Source organism: Ctenopharyngodon idella, chromosome 7, assembly GCF_019924925.1.
Source record: "Ctenopharyngodon idella isolate HZGC_01 chromosome 7, HZGC01, whole genome shotgun sequence".
NCBI classification, from domain to species: domain Eukaryota; kingdom Metazoa; phylum Chordata; class Actinopteri; order Cypriniformes; family Xenocyprididae; genus Ctenopharyngodon; species Ctenopharyngodon idella.
In genome coordinates, this window is record NC_067226.1 from 22,569,682 (window position 1) to 22,583,342 (window position 13,661).

The 13,661-nt window shown below is 35.7% G+C and overlaps 1 protein-coding gene across 5 annotated transcripts in view; it reads left to right on the plus strand.

Moving 5' to 3' along the window:
- Positions 1 to 12,640, plus strand: part of LOC127515692 (polyadenylate-binding protein-interacting protein 2B-like) — a 14,051-nt gene extending 1,411 nt beyond the window's left edge. Inside the window, exons 1-5 of one of the 5 annotated variants that reach the window (XM_051899597.1) lie at positions 442 to 624; positions 4,335 to 4,481; positions 10,368 to 10,528; positions 10,807 to 10,977; positions 11,937 to 12,640. In XM_051899597.1, the coding sequence (XP_051755557.1) occupies positions 4,445 to 4,481; positions 10,368 to 10,528; positions 10,807 to 10,977; positions 11,937 to 11,993 (426 nt within the window). In that variant the 5' untranslated portion in view covers positions 442 to 624; positions 4,335 to 4,444 and the 3' untranslated portion in view covers positions 11,994 to 12,640. Of the gene's footprint in view, positions 1 to 431; positions 625 to 1,735; positions 1,943 to 4,334; positions 4,482 to 10,367; positions 10,529 to 10,806; positions 10,978 to 11,936 lie in introns of those variants that run through there. The other 4 variants (XM_051899596.1, XM_051899599.1, XM_051899598.1 and 1 more) reach the window with 4 other exon arrangements.
- Positions 12,641 to 13,661: the final 1,021 nt, after the last annotated feature.

Consider the following 13,661-nt stretch of genomic DNA (forward strand, 5'->3'; position numbering starts at 1 on the left):
ACTCGCTGGATTTTTGTATTTTATGAGGATTCTTCATAATGATTTTTATACTGTACCTTACAGGCCTAAATCCCTAACCCTCAACTCAACCATTACAGAAATATAAAGAAACACTAGACTACACACATCAGACAACGATAAACAATCATAACAAATGTTAGCGAAAATATGAGCACTTTACGAAAGAAGTATGACGTTACATAAAGTTAATAAATAAATTCCACTGGATCAGCCTGTAAAATTATCTTAGGCTACTGATGATAATTGGTGTCAGAAAGTCCGCTGCATGTCATTGCAATTCGCAAACAACGTTACTTATAAAACGCAACGTTATAAAATGCAGCAAAATACAAAACATCTCCAATTAATTGAAATGTGAGTGTGATCAGCTGTGGTCACGTGACTAGCACATTTAGTGATTTACGCAGCACATAGGAAACATCAAGACAAAGCGACACGGTTCTTCTGTCAGCACTTTTCCAGTGTGTCCTCTCATTTTCACAAGTCAATATCTGATCAGAGACTGGCCCGCGTCCTGACTAGCTTTCTGTCTACAGAAATATTTCCTCTGGTCTTTGTGTTTGATGTAGTTATCGGGCATCGGAGGAATTTAGCCTACTAAAAGTAAGTAGCAAACAACAGTTATTAAACATTAAATAATCAGATAAATGGGGCAGAATGAACCATGTTATAAACCTTTTTTGTGTGTTACATTTCTCAGTTTTGAATGGAATTTGAATGCATCGGCTATAATATGACTACTGACATTGGGGAATTCCATTTCTTCCTTAAGCATCATATTGACATTTTGGGAAAACAAAAAACCTGTATTTTTTTTTTTTTTTTTTTTTTTGCATGAAAGCATTTTGTTTTCCTCCACCAACTCGTTTCAAACAGTTCTTTATTTTTAAACAATGATATGCCGTTTTTTAAAACTATTCCAGAAAACATTCGTGGCTATAGGCTACATAGCCTATTTCTTAAATATGGAACATGATCAAACGCTCAGTAAAATAAAATGAAAAGTATTTCATATGTGTGTTTTTGTGTTTATCAGAGAAACAGGGAGAGGACGCTCTATGCATGTTTTCAAGTGAATGAATCTTTCGAGTCGAATCTTTTCAATGAACCATATGTTCACAAAACGATTCGTTCGTGATTCGTATTGAGCCGACAACTCGATTTAATATGACAGTTTAATCAACACAATAGTTGGTCTAATAAATGTATAATTTTATTAAAACGTGCAAAACATTCAATAAATATTAGTCTCCCTAATACAACAAAAAAACTAAACAAGAAAAACATAACATGTAGGCTAATATTATATCCCACGCTGGCATGTCAGAAGCCACGTAATGACGTACAGTACAAAAATAACTGAACTGTTTTATTTTTTAACTAGTTCTTTGAAATAAACCACTCGAAAGAACCGATTCGCTTAAATGATTCTGGCTTACTATCATTACTTTGGCACGCTCGTGCATTAGTATTTTACTGCATTTCCTACTATTTTACTTTATCAGGTACCCTGAATGTTATTTATATAACGCGTTTCACACATAGCAGCTTTACAGAAAAAGTTAAATTTGTAAATTTAAACACAAAGTCAACGGTGTTTATTTAATAATAACATGCATTCTTGAACTTGATAACTGTGTTCCACATAACATTAGTGTATAAATATGACAAATGATCAAACGATTTTTATTTATGTTTTTGTGTTTGAGAAAGACACAAACACAGAGGGAGGTGGGTGGATGCATGTTTGTTTAAGCAGGAACCACATGACCATCTTGCTCGTAATGTGTTGTGTTTCTCTAATGGCAGTCAGCCATCTCATCTCAGCTCAACTACCTTGCAAATTAAGGATTAATCGTTCCGTACAGTGTTAACTCAAGCTTTCCAAGATATCTGACGGACATTACAAGCGCCATGCCAGGTATGATATCTGCACGGTTTTCGTAGCTTTCTGTAGCTTGCACTGTCTTCCTCTCGGTGTGTGTATTTGCACGTCTCGACCTGACTTTCACTGCGTCTGTCTGTCTGTCATTGACTGGACACTGTCTTAACGTGTAAAAAGCGGTTCCGACAGCAAACATGGCCGAGCAAACAGACTCTTGTTTGATTGTGCGTCAATTTGGAGTGCTTTACTCGTACACGTTTAACATCGCGTTATTTGAAACTCGTATTTGTGTATGAAGTTCTTCTAGATGAACAGATAAAACTCATGTCAGATCAGTGGGTGTTGAGGCCCACTTGGGCTGTCACGGCATTTCTCAACACGACCTTTATGTCAGTTTACTCTCATTTGTTATGAGCCTTATCCTATTCAGAAATGCCATGGAGGTTTATTCGCGTTGCTGAGAGCTATTTGTTTGTCATCTAAATAAGTTATTCCGCTTTCCTCGTTTTAATACTGTAAAAGTGGATTACATAATTGGCTTTAGAGTGTTTATAAAGCTCGTGCAGGAAGCGGTGTAACGGATAAATCAGTCTGTGTGGTTGGGTTGTGTTTAGGGGAAGTTCGTCGTGTTTCGTTGCGTTCGTGTTTTAGCTAATTTATTAGTTTGGACGTGTTTTTTTTTTTTTTTGCTAAATATTTAATGAGTTTGTATACTATGTTCTGTTTATTCGCCAGTGGCCCAATATCAGAGTGCTTATCTAGTTTGCGTTAAAGAAGGAAAGGTTATCTGTGTGTTCAGGCTATTGTTTTGATATTTCTCACACTGGTGTCTGTATAAACACATGTTGTGGCGTGTTGTTGCATAAGCGCCAGGTTTTCTGCAGTCTGTCATACATGCTACACAGCACTATGTGTTTGAAGAAAATATAACTTGTATAACCACTGCCATTATTAGCTTCTTACATCGACCCAGTTGTCCTGAGCTGCTTGTCTTGTAGGGGTGAAAGAGAAATCCTGAATCTGTGACTCAGTATTTATTGGATGGTTTGACAAGTGAGCTGATAAACATTTACTCTAAACTCGACCCAGGTGTTATTTTGTTAACCTAATTTAGCTGTATATTGTATTGCATTAGAACCATAAAAAGCCATAAAACGGTCTATAATAAGATGTTGTTGTAGACTAGTTTTAGTGAACTCATGTTTATGACAGTGGACTATGATATGTAGGTGTTTGTGATTTGGCCTTGTCCTATATTTTAAAATGAGGGCAGACAGATTCGAAAGAGAGTGAAACAGATTTTTCTTTTAACATAAGCCATTGTAGCACAGTTTTGGGAGTGACGCTGAGTGTTAAGAGAAAGGAGTCTAGTTTGTCAATATTATAAATGCTCTCTGTGGCTGGATTACATTTGCTGGCCTAATTAACATCTATGTGTGTATTAATATTTGTGGCACTGTGAGGAAGATACTACCTACAGTATACATTAGGGAGTTTTTTTTCCTTGTCACTGGCTTACACCGTCACTGTTTGGGATTGACACCTGCATTTACTTATGAGTGTGAATCTCAAAACATACTGTTCACACAGCTGCTTACAATAGCTGCTCGAGTACTGTCTGTATGAACGAGTAACAAGAGTTAAGCTTATTATATTTGTGACTATCACCTGTAAACTATAGTGAAAGTGACTAAAGTAAAATCAAACATGGTGACGTCCATAAAACTGAAAAGTCTAATTACATTTGACATGACAAGAGTCCAGCTGAGGTGTGAGTTCATCCATCAAATCTTCATTAACCGATAACAGCTTTTATACCCGAGTGCAGAACGCAGCATTTGAGTCGCACACAGACCACAAAACTAACGGGAGCAACTTCAGGGACAGAGTGTCTTTCTTGTGCTGCATGACATGACATGACTAGTTGTCCAGAACGGTTCAGTTCGCACAGCACAGGGTTTGCATAAAATGCAGTTGTGAGTCCTGAAAATGTACGGCTGCGAGTTTGGTTGTAGAATGCTGTTTTCAGTTCAGTAAATAACCAAGCTGTGTGAATGCAACCATATTAAAGGGTTAGTTCACACACAAAAAAAAAATAAAAAATAAAAAAAATCTGTCATTAATTACTCACCCTCATGTTGTTCCAAACCTGTAAGACCTTCTTTCATCTTTGGAACACAAATGAAGATATTTTTGATGAAATCCGAGAGGTTTCTGATCCCCCATAGAAAGCAATGTAAGTACCACATTCAAGGTCCAGAAAGGTAGACTATTTGTTAAATAGTCCACGTGACTACAGTGGTTCAACCTTAATGTTTTGAAATGAGAATACTTTTTGTGCACAAAAACAAAACAAAAATAACGACTTTATTCAACAATTTCTTCTCTTCCCTGTCATTCTCCTACGCTGTTTACGTTGTCAACACAGTGCAGCACATCCAGGTTCTACATCAGAATGCCAGCAATTACGTTGCTTTCTATTGGGGATCAGAAACCTCTCGGATTTCATCAAAAATATCTTAATTTGAGATTCCCAAGATGAACAAAGGTCTTGCGTGTTTGGAACAACATGAGGGTGAGTAATTAATGACAGAAATTTCATTTTTGGTTGAAATAACCCTTTAAAGATTCAAATACTGGGCTGACAACCATATTTTGTTTTGTGAATGTGGCCGCTGTCACTTCTGGCTTAGTCACTAGGGGTTTTTAAAGGTACTTTTGGAGTAACGGGTTGTTTCCACAACGTAGCATCCTAACACAGATTGGACTTTATAATTGACTGATTTTGAGTGCAGTACATAGGCAACTCTAAATAGCACACCACAAGACAAACTTCACTTGCAGTTGATTCCAATAGAGTTTTATGATGCATAATATACACACATGCTAGGTAAAATTAGTCATTTAGATTAAACTATAATTTTGTATTATCACAAACTGTGGGGTTAATCCAAGCTTTGGGAAATTAAAGTGATATTTGTTTTAGGAAAAAAAAAAAAGTTTTAGCTAAATAAACAATTTTGAGTTATTGTTAAGTCCTTTATTTTTATAGTGCTTTATATAATATAGATTGTTTCAAAGCAGCTTTACAGTGATCAACAAGAAAATAATAATTCAGTGATGCAAACGGAGTTCAATTCGACCTGTAAAGCAGCTCTACAAAAAGAAAATGGTGTCATTGTTTAGTTTAAGTCAGTTCAGTATTGATTCAGTGTCCATCATTTTCCTCTTTGTAAATATTTCATATAGGCTTTATCCATGTTTTGGAGCTTGTACCTACCTCACGCCATGTCTACACCGGACTCGAGCGGCTTGCACGCATATTTATTTTATTAACCGTAATAATATATTTTAGGGGTGGAGGAAAAAAATCGATACAGCATAGTATTGCGATATTTAGCGTTACACAGATGCCAAATATTACAATAGCCTATATGTTATTGCAATATTCAGCATATCGCAAAATGTTTAAAATTGCAATAATATAGTATCGTAGGGCCTCTGGTGATTTCCATCCCTAATATGTATGTAATGCATTGAAACAGTTTGTTTGTACAAAGATGTTTCCTGTATGGTCAAACATCAGAGATTGCAGCATTGATTTGTATTGCCCTGATACACTAGTGAAGCAAGGTATTCGTTTGTAAATACTCGTTACAGCCATGATCACCAGCTCTGCCAACTAGTCTAGACATGTCTGTCTGAACCAGCTATTGGAGAGGCGGCAGACTGTGGTATAATATTCTGTTTGTTTGTTTTTTAATCCGTGATTGAGGCTGCAAAATGTTGATGGATTAACCCAAAATGTGTATTATAACATAACAGTGGGTTCAGCATTGCAGATGAATGTTTTGTCAGAACCCTTATATCAGTGAAGTCGTACTCTGTTGGCTTGTTTAAGGTGTGTGTCTCTGTTTGCTATCTATCACCTGTCAGGTGTGTTTTTAAAGCCCCCAGTCTTCTCAGTAGCTCATCCTCTCATGTCATCACTTACAGATGAGCTTATTTCCTCCAGTGATGTCACTGCTATTATTAAGCCTTAAGTCTCTGATCTCTCATACACCAACTTAACACACATTAGACAGACAGCCACAAATGTTCTGTTAGTTTGTGGTTGTAGCGAATGAAAATTCTGCTACCTTACTACAAACTAAATACTGCACAGCAGGGCCGTAGCCAGGGTTTTATAATTACGAGGTCCCAAATTTGTTCTAGTTAGGGGGGGTTTCTCCCCAAGAAAGCTTGTATTTCTCTGATGTAAATTTTAAGATGTTTGAAGGTGACAAAATTGGATAACAGTATGTCAGTGGGCAGTATAATATTTGTCAATACCTGCCCATCTCAATCTTTATTTATTTTTTTTTCTCTCTCTGTCTCCTTATCTTCCCCTTTCTCTTCCCCTCCTAAAGCAGAGCTTTGACGGATAGTCTTTTAATTTTCTTCTGTCAGTGAAGTAAACATATGGTCAACTGATATTTATGTTTTATGAATCATTTTCTTACAAGTTAATTTACTAAAGGCTACCAGGAAAGCTAGATAACTAAGCTTAATAAATTCTTTCACAATATGTACACATTCATTATTAATCTTATGCCTAATATGATGAAAATGGCTTCGTTAATGTTTCTTGTCCCCTCACATTAATAGTTACGAATTACATGAATCACGTCAATATAGGACTAGCCTGTTTTCAATTCAAAATGGTGAAATTAATGTTTAGTTTAGCTACTTACATCTTATCTCGTACTTTATGGCCGCGTCACGCTGGAATTCGTGCTGAGCAACTTCTGTAAACATAAAGACCGTCTACTTTGATTTAATCGGTCATCTCAAATATTTTGACACTGACAGACCTCACCGCTAAGGCAGCTCAGATGACAAGTTCAGTTATTATCTTGGTGTTGTGCATTATCTTTGCAGCACCCAAGAAGAGTTAATACTATATTAGGCAATTATTTCACATCATTTCTTGTGCACCACCTCGGAAAAATACAGAGGTCCGGACCGGGGTGACCTCATAGCTGGCTACGGCCATGCTGCGCAGTAGACACTGCTTGTTGGCTAATGTCTATTTTTAAGTCTAGGCATTAATGTCACAATAAACCAACAACAGTATTCTACACCTCACTACACATTAGTCACATGACTTTGTGTGTGTCTAATTCAGCAAGACGCATCTACTTGTTTGAAATGACAAAAGCTATTTCGCCTACATTTTGTGTAAAATTGTCTCTTAAGTCTGATCAAATGATGAGTCAAGAAAGAAATGTTAAACAATCGTGGCTTTTTATTTTTTTATTATTATATTAAAACAGTGCCTATAGAGGCAGCATTCAGCTTCAGGTTTCAGTCAATGTGTGTAAGCAGGTGACATCTTTTTTCCAACCTGCTTTTTCTCACTGTGCTGTAACAGGTTAGTCCTGCAGACACTGTCCTGCAGAGTTTAGCTTGGCATATAGGACAATGCACACTGAGCCACCTATTGTGCCATCAGCCCATTTTGTGGTGTGGTTTCTTGGCCACCAAAGAGTATGCGTTAAAGCAGACCTAAGGCCTTGAAATATGGCGTAATGCCCTAATGACAAATTTTGAACGCTTATTTTTATTTTTTTACAATACCAGTCTTTTTTTATAGACCCTTGAACTTGGCAAGCCGGACAATACACACAGTCGTATTGTGCCATCAGCCCATTAGTGGCATGGTTTTTCCGCCGCCACAGAGGATGTGTTAAATTGGACATTGGGCCTTGATATTAGAGGCACTAACCTAAAAAAAGCCAAATTTTGAGCAAACAGATCTCTGTTAATTCATGTGCATTCATGCACTCATTTTCTTCATAGTAAATTGGCAGTGACGCACAAAGTAAATCGGTTATAGTATATAAAACTAGAAATTGTAATGCACAGGCAAGCAAAAAATTCCAGTGCACATGTGAATAGTTTCTCAAGGGCACTGAAAAGTTTCTTGTGTGCATGCAAAGTCTGTATGTTTTTTTTGTTTTGTTTTGTTTTATTTTAGGGCCTCTGTATGTTGTCCTTTTCAGAAAATCAATGAAAAGAACCCTGAGAAAATAAAAATATTTAAGGATGATTGTACTACATACCAAATATAAAGATGAAAATAATGCAATATAAATCATTTATGTTAAATATGGTTTGAAAATCTACAGAGAGGTTTGGAAATTTGACTCTTGTGGTGTTCATTGCCATGGTAACTTGCTCTACACGGCCAACCTGCTCCAGAGCAGGTTTTATTCTGGGTTAGAGATCACAAACTAAAACTGGAATAATCAGCTGTGAACAAAGTGATATATCTGGTGCAATAAAGCCACTCCCCCTGTGTCTCTCACTCCAAATTCATAGTGGAATTTATAGTAAAGAAAAATTTGAGATAAAATTGATCATTTATCTAATAATTTATTAGGTTTCTATTATATGAATTATAATTATTTATAATTCATATGGTCAAATAATTATTATACAAATTGACAAACTTTGCATTTAAATTCATATAAATATATGCATATAAAGCTTTTAATATGACTAATGTGTTTTCTTTTGAGCTTTTTGTGAACCTATATAAATTATTTAAATTCAGTTGATTCACTTATATAGTCAGATATTTTCATTCAGCAGCCTTCTCAAACTTTTGCTGCAGCACCAGTTTATTCTTGCATTGCAAATGCATTTAAGTGTGTGTGTATATATATATATATATATATATATATATATATATATATATATATATATATATATATATATATATATATATATAATTTTTTTTTTTTTTTTTTCACAATGATTTCTTAATCTTCAGCAGAGAAGTCAATTGTGCGGCTCTCTCGCGAGAGGTGAATCAAACTGAACTGGCAGTTCACTGCACGTGTCACACTTTGCGGTGTAATCACAAACTCTGGATCAAACCTGAGTTGGCAGAGAACTTTTGTACCAGCATTGTGAGCCTGCCAAACTTGATCTAAACCAGGTTGGATTTGTGTGGTTTTGTCAACTCTAAACCTACTCTGAAGTTGAGTTTGTTCAGCTAGATTCATGAAACAGGCCACTGGGTTAGACAGTGTATTGATTAAAACATACAGTAACCACACCTTTTGAATACTGTGTGAAATTAAGGTGTTGTTGAGATTTTTCAGTCCTTTTATGTATCAGGTTCATTGTTCCCTCTAGTGTTTACAGCAGGCATTACTGTTGACGCCTGCAGCTGACAACCTGCATGTTTTTAGTTGCTTATGTGTTTCTGTTTGTGCAGATTTTTTTTTAAGCCTTCTACAGTGTTTAAGAACTTAGAACATAGTTTAAGAAGTATGCAATAATGCATAGCCAAAAAAAAAAAAAAAAAACCCAACCAAATGAAACTATCAGGTTTTATTTGAGAATGTACTTTATTAGTGTGTGCTGTTTATTAATTTAGTTAATTTGGTGTATAATTTAGTTTATGATCATCTATAACAGACACACAGGTTGAGTGTTTATATGAGGGGCTGTATAGGCCATAATTATTGAAAAGTCTCTTACATGAATGATTTTCACTAAGGTTGATCAATGTTTTTTGTTTCACTAGTGATTGTAAACGGCCCCTCATATATTCAGCCATGTTACATACTGCATCATTATGGAATGTGATCTTATCTAATAAGTAGGTGTGGTTGTTTAAGTGTTAAGACAAGCCTTATGCTATAGTCACTAGCATTATACTATATAAACAGATCCTCGCCTCATGCCTCCTTTCAGCAGCTGTGACTCCTTTCAGTCGTGACTAGTGGGTCAACTCTTAATTTTAATTTAACAAATTTATTGTAGAATATTTTTCTAATTCTTTATTTTTAGATTTGCCATTAAACATTTAGATGGATTTACTTTTTATTCAGGAAGGACTGATTAAAAGGATCAAAAGTGACCATAAAGACTAAACATTACTACAAAAATTCTATTTCAAATAAATGCTGTTCTTTAACTTTTTATTCATTAAAAAACAAACAAATCTGAAACAAAGTTTTCACGCTTTCCACAAAAAAAAAACAATACTAAAAACAGTTGTTAGTTTTTTTTTTTTTAACAATATTACTGTTTTTACTGTAATTTTGATCAAATAAATGCAGCCTTTTTGAGCATAAGATACTTTCAGAAATGTCAAATATCTTACTGAACCCAAACCTTTGAAATTGATCGTGTGTGTGTGCCTGCGCTAATTAGGTCGGTCGTATTCTTAGTCAGTTCAAACAGTTTGCTCTCTTTGTATGCCAGATTTTGAAAAGTTAAATTCCATGTGGCGGTTTTAGTTTGCTTTTCTTGAAACAAAGAAAGAAGTATACATTTAAAATAGCTGCTCATATTGGTTTACAAAACAAAATATTATATATATTCTTTATAATGTTATTGCTGTGAAAATCAGACATGATTTCGGTGTTGGTGCATCCATAATATGTACGTTTATCTTTTTCAGAGCCAACAGAAATGAACGGGCCTGACGTAGCAAAGATGCCGGGCAGCGGGGTTTCAGGAAGTGAGGGAAAGGACCCAGTAGCCAATGGGCATGCAGAGAATGAGTCCAACCCCTTTGCAGAGTACATGTGGATGGAGAACGAGGAGGAATACAATCGGCAGGTCTGTACATACACCCACTCACAGCCCATTAAAAACACAAACTCAGCAGTTGATCAGATGGACTGAGGTGTGTGTTAGCGTTCAGCATAGTTCAGTTCATAGTTTTACGTTTTAGGACCATTTTGGATAGAGTTCTGTGGCTCTTAAAACACTACATGTAAATTGTAAGGCTGTACACTATTATTATTATAATAATATTATTATTATTATTATTATTATTATTTTAAATCAGCTTGGAAGTGAACTTTTACCTTATTGTCAATTTGTTTATATCTCAGGTGGAGGAGGAATTGCTTGAGCAAGAGTTTTTGGAGCGCTGTTTCCAAGAGATGTTGGATGAGGAGGATCAGGATTGGTTCATTCCTGAGAGAGATCTCCCATCAGTCGGACAGATTCAGCAACAGCTCAACGGACTTTCTGTCAGCGACGGCAATGCAGAGGAAATCTTGGTGAGCTTTAAGTCCTCATGGACATTCAGTTTATAAAGTGGTCAAATAATCTTAGGAGTATAGTACACCCAAAATGAAAATTGTCATTTACTCACCCTCATGTCGTTCCAAACCTATACGACTTTTTGTTCTGTGAAACACAAAAGAATATATTTTGAAGACCGTTTTGAACTGTCATTGTTTATACAATCTAAGTCATATAGTGCAACAGTTGAGTTACTGAAGTAAAAAAGCCATTCATTTGATCAAATGATTTTAAACAAGTTATAAACCTACTGTAAGCGACAAGGTTGTTGTAATGGATGGTAAATGCTTTTAAGGCCATCATATTTTTTTAAACGATTAGATTTAACAGTCAAATTCCTGGTGGAAAAACGACATTATTGATGATTCTGCAGAGAAATCTCCATTAATCAGAGAATCACAACAAGCAATTCGCGCCAAAAGAGTTCTGTAAGCCCCGCCCACTCCCATGAAGCTCTTCTAATGACAATGTCGTCAGTCTTCCAAGTCCCTATGCTAAATTTTTTTAAATTTAAATTGTAGTTCTTCCCTTATTAAAACCATGAAGTACACAGTCTTGTATCTTTTGTCTCTTTTTTTTTTTGTTTTGTTTTTCCAAATACTTTCTGCTTCAAATCAAAGTTTGTAATGTTGTGGTTCACAATGTAGCTGGCTGGTTTGGTTCAGTGGTTATAACTTAGAACTTTTTAAAAAAAAATCCCTATGGGACAAATGAATGGGAAAATGCTTCTGATACCAAGGCAAAAAAGTGGCACTGTTGCACTCTATTGGAGTCCAAAACAACATAGGAAACCATTGACTTTCATTGTATGGACATTTTTATTTTATTTTTTTTTCCTTTTATATTACACAGTAAATAATATTTTAAAATAAAGCACTAATTTGTAATGTCATTTAGATATCTTGTAATTGATTTCTCTTTTCTTTGTCCCCAGCGAAAGAGCATCTTAAACCCTGAAGCCAAGGAGTTTGTCCCAGGGGTGAAATACTAGTGATCATCGTTCCTCCTCTCTCATACAAACATCTGATCATATACTCAGAGACTGTTGTGCCCATGTTTTAGGATGGTCACATAAACGCACTCTTCTACACAACTTCGAAGGGGCAGGAATACAGATTTTTTTTTTTTGGGGTGGGAGGGAGGTAGGGGCTGATTGTCTATAAGCTTTATATTTCTGTTATGTATAAACCAAGGGTATTAAGTTGAAACACGACCTCTAGGAGGTGCTGTGACTAGCTAATATCATACTCATTACCAGGCTGTTTTATGTTCTTCTACCCTTGCCGAAAGGGCTGTTCTTGTCATTGTTTCACAGTTTGTGCCTGATCAGGTCTTTGCTTTCCCTCCCGGTTGTGTTTTCTTTTTCTTTCTTTTTTTTTTTTTCTTTTTTTTTTGTAGTGGGATGTTTTGATGCATCTGTTCACACGCCTGATTTTAAGGGGTGTGGCCATAAATGCTGGGGGTGTGTCTGGTGGTGGGCGGAGCCCCTTGGTTTGGGTTGGATGCTGAGAAAAGGATGTTGGGGAATTCACATGGATTCAACTTTTGATTTTGAATTGAAATTGTTACACGCAGGACTGAATTTCATTTAAAAAATGGAAGAAAAAAGGCAAATAAAGAAGAAAGGTTCGTACCCAATTGGACCATTTCTTGTGTTTTGGCTGTATCTTAAATCTTTCAGTAAAATGTGTACTGAAACTTGGTATTAATTCTCACATTTTAATGTAGCATTGCCATTAAATACTATCCATTTAACATATGCATATGTGTGAATCCATTTAACATATGCATGTGGATGGGATGTTGGGAACTGATCTAATCGAGACTCTTCAGAAATCAGGATGTCACGTAACATCATCCATTTATTCATTTCCAGGAGATTGCTTTGAAACATCTGGTTTCTCATCAGCAAAACTGTCCTGATTTTCTTTAGAATGTGAAATCCATAATTACACTTAAAGGGTTACTTCACCCAAAAATGAAAATTGTCATTAATTACTCACTCTCATGTAGTTCCACACCCATGAGACCTTCGTTCATCTTCAGAACACAAATTAAGATATTTTTGATAAAATCTGATGGCTCAGTGAGGCCTTCATTGACAGCAAGATAATTCGCACTTTCAGATGCCCAGAAAGTTACTACATATTTAAAACAGTTCATGTGACTACAGTGGTTCAACCTTAATGTTATGAAGCTTAACAAATCTTTTGTTTCGAATCAGTGTTTCAGAGCGTGTATCAAACTGCCAAAGTCACGCCCCCCCCAGTGGTGAACCATTGAAATTTCAAAACACTTATGACATAACAAAGCCTCGTTTATTGAAATCACGTGACTTTGGCAGTTTGATACACACTGATTTGAAACAAAAGATTCGTAAAGATTCGAAGCTTCATGAAGCAGTGTTTTGAAATCAATTGAGAGTTTTATTCCCTGGTTAAATAAAGGTTTATGAATCGCCCATCACTAGATATTGTTGAATAAAGTCATTATTTTTATTTATTTTATTTTTTTTGGTGCACAAAAAGTATTCTCGTTGCTTCATAACATTAAGGTTGAACCACTGTAGTCACATGAACTGTTTTAAGTAGCTTTCTGGGCATTTGAAAGTGTAAATTAACTTGCTTTCAATGCAGGCCTCACTGAGCCATCGGATTTC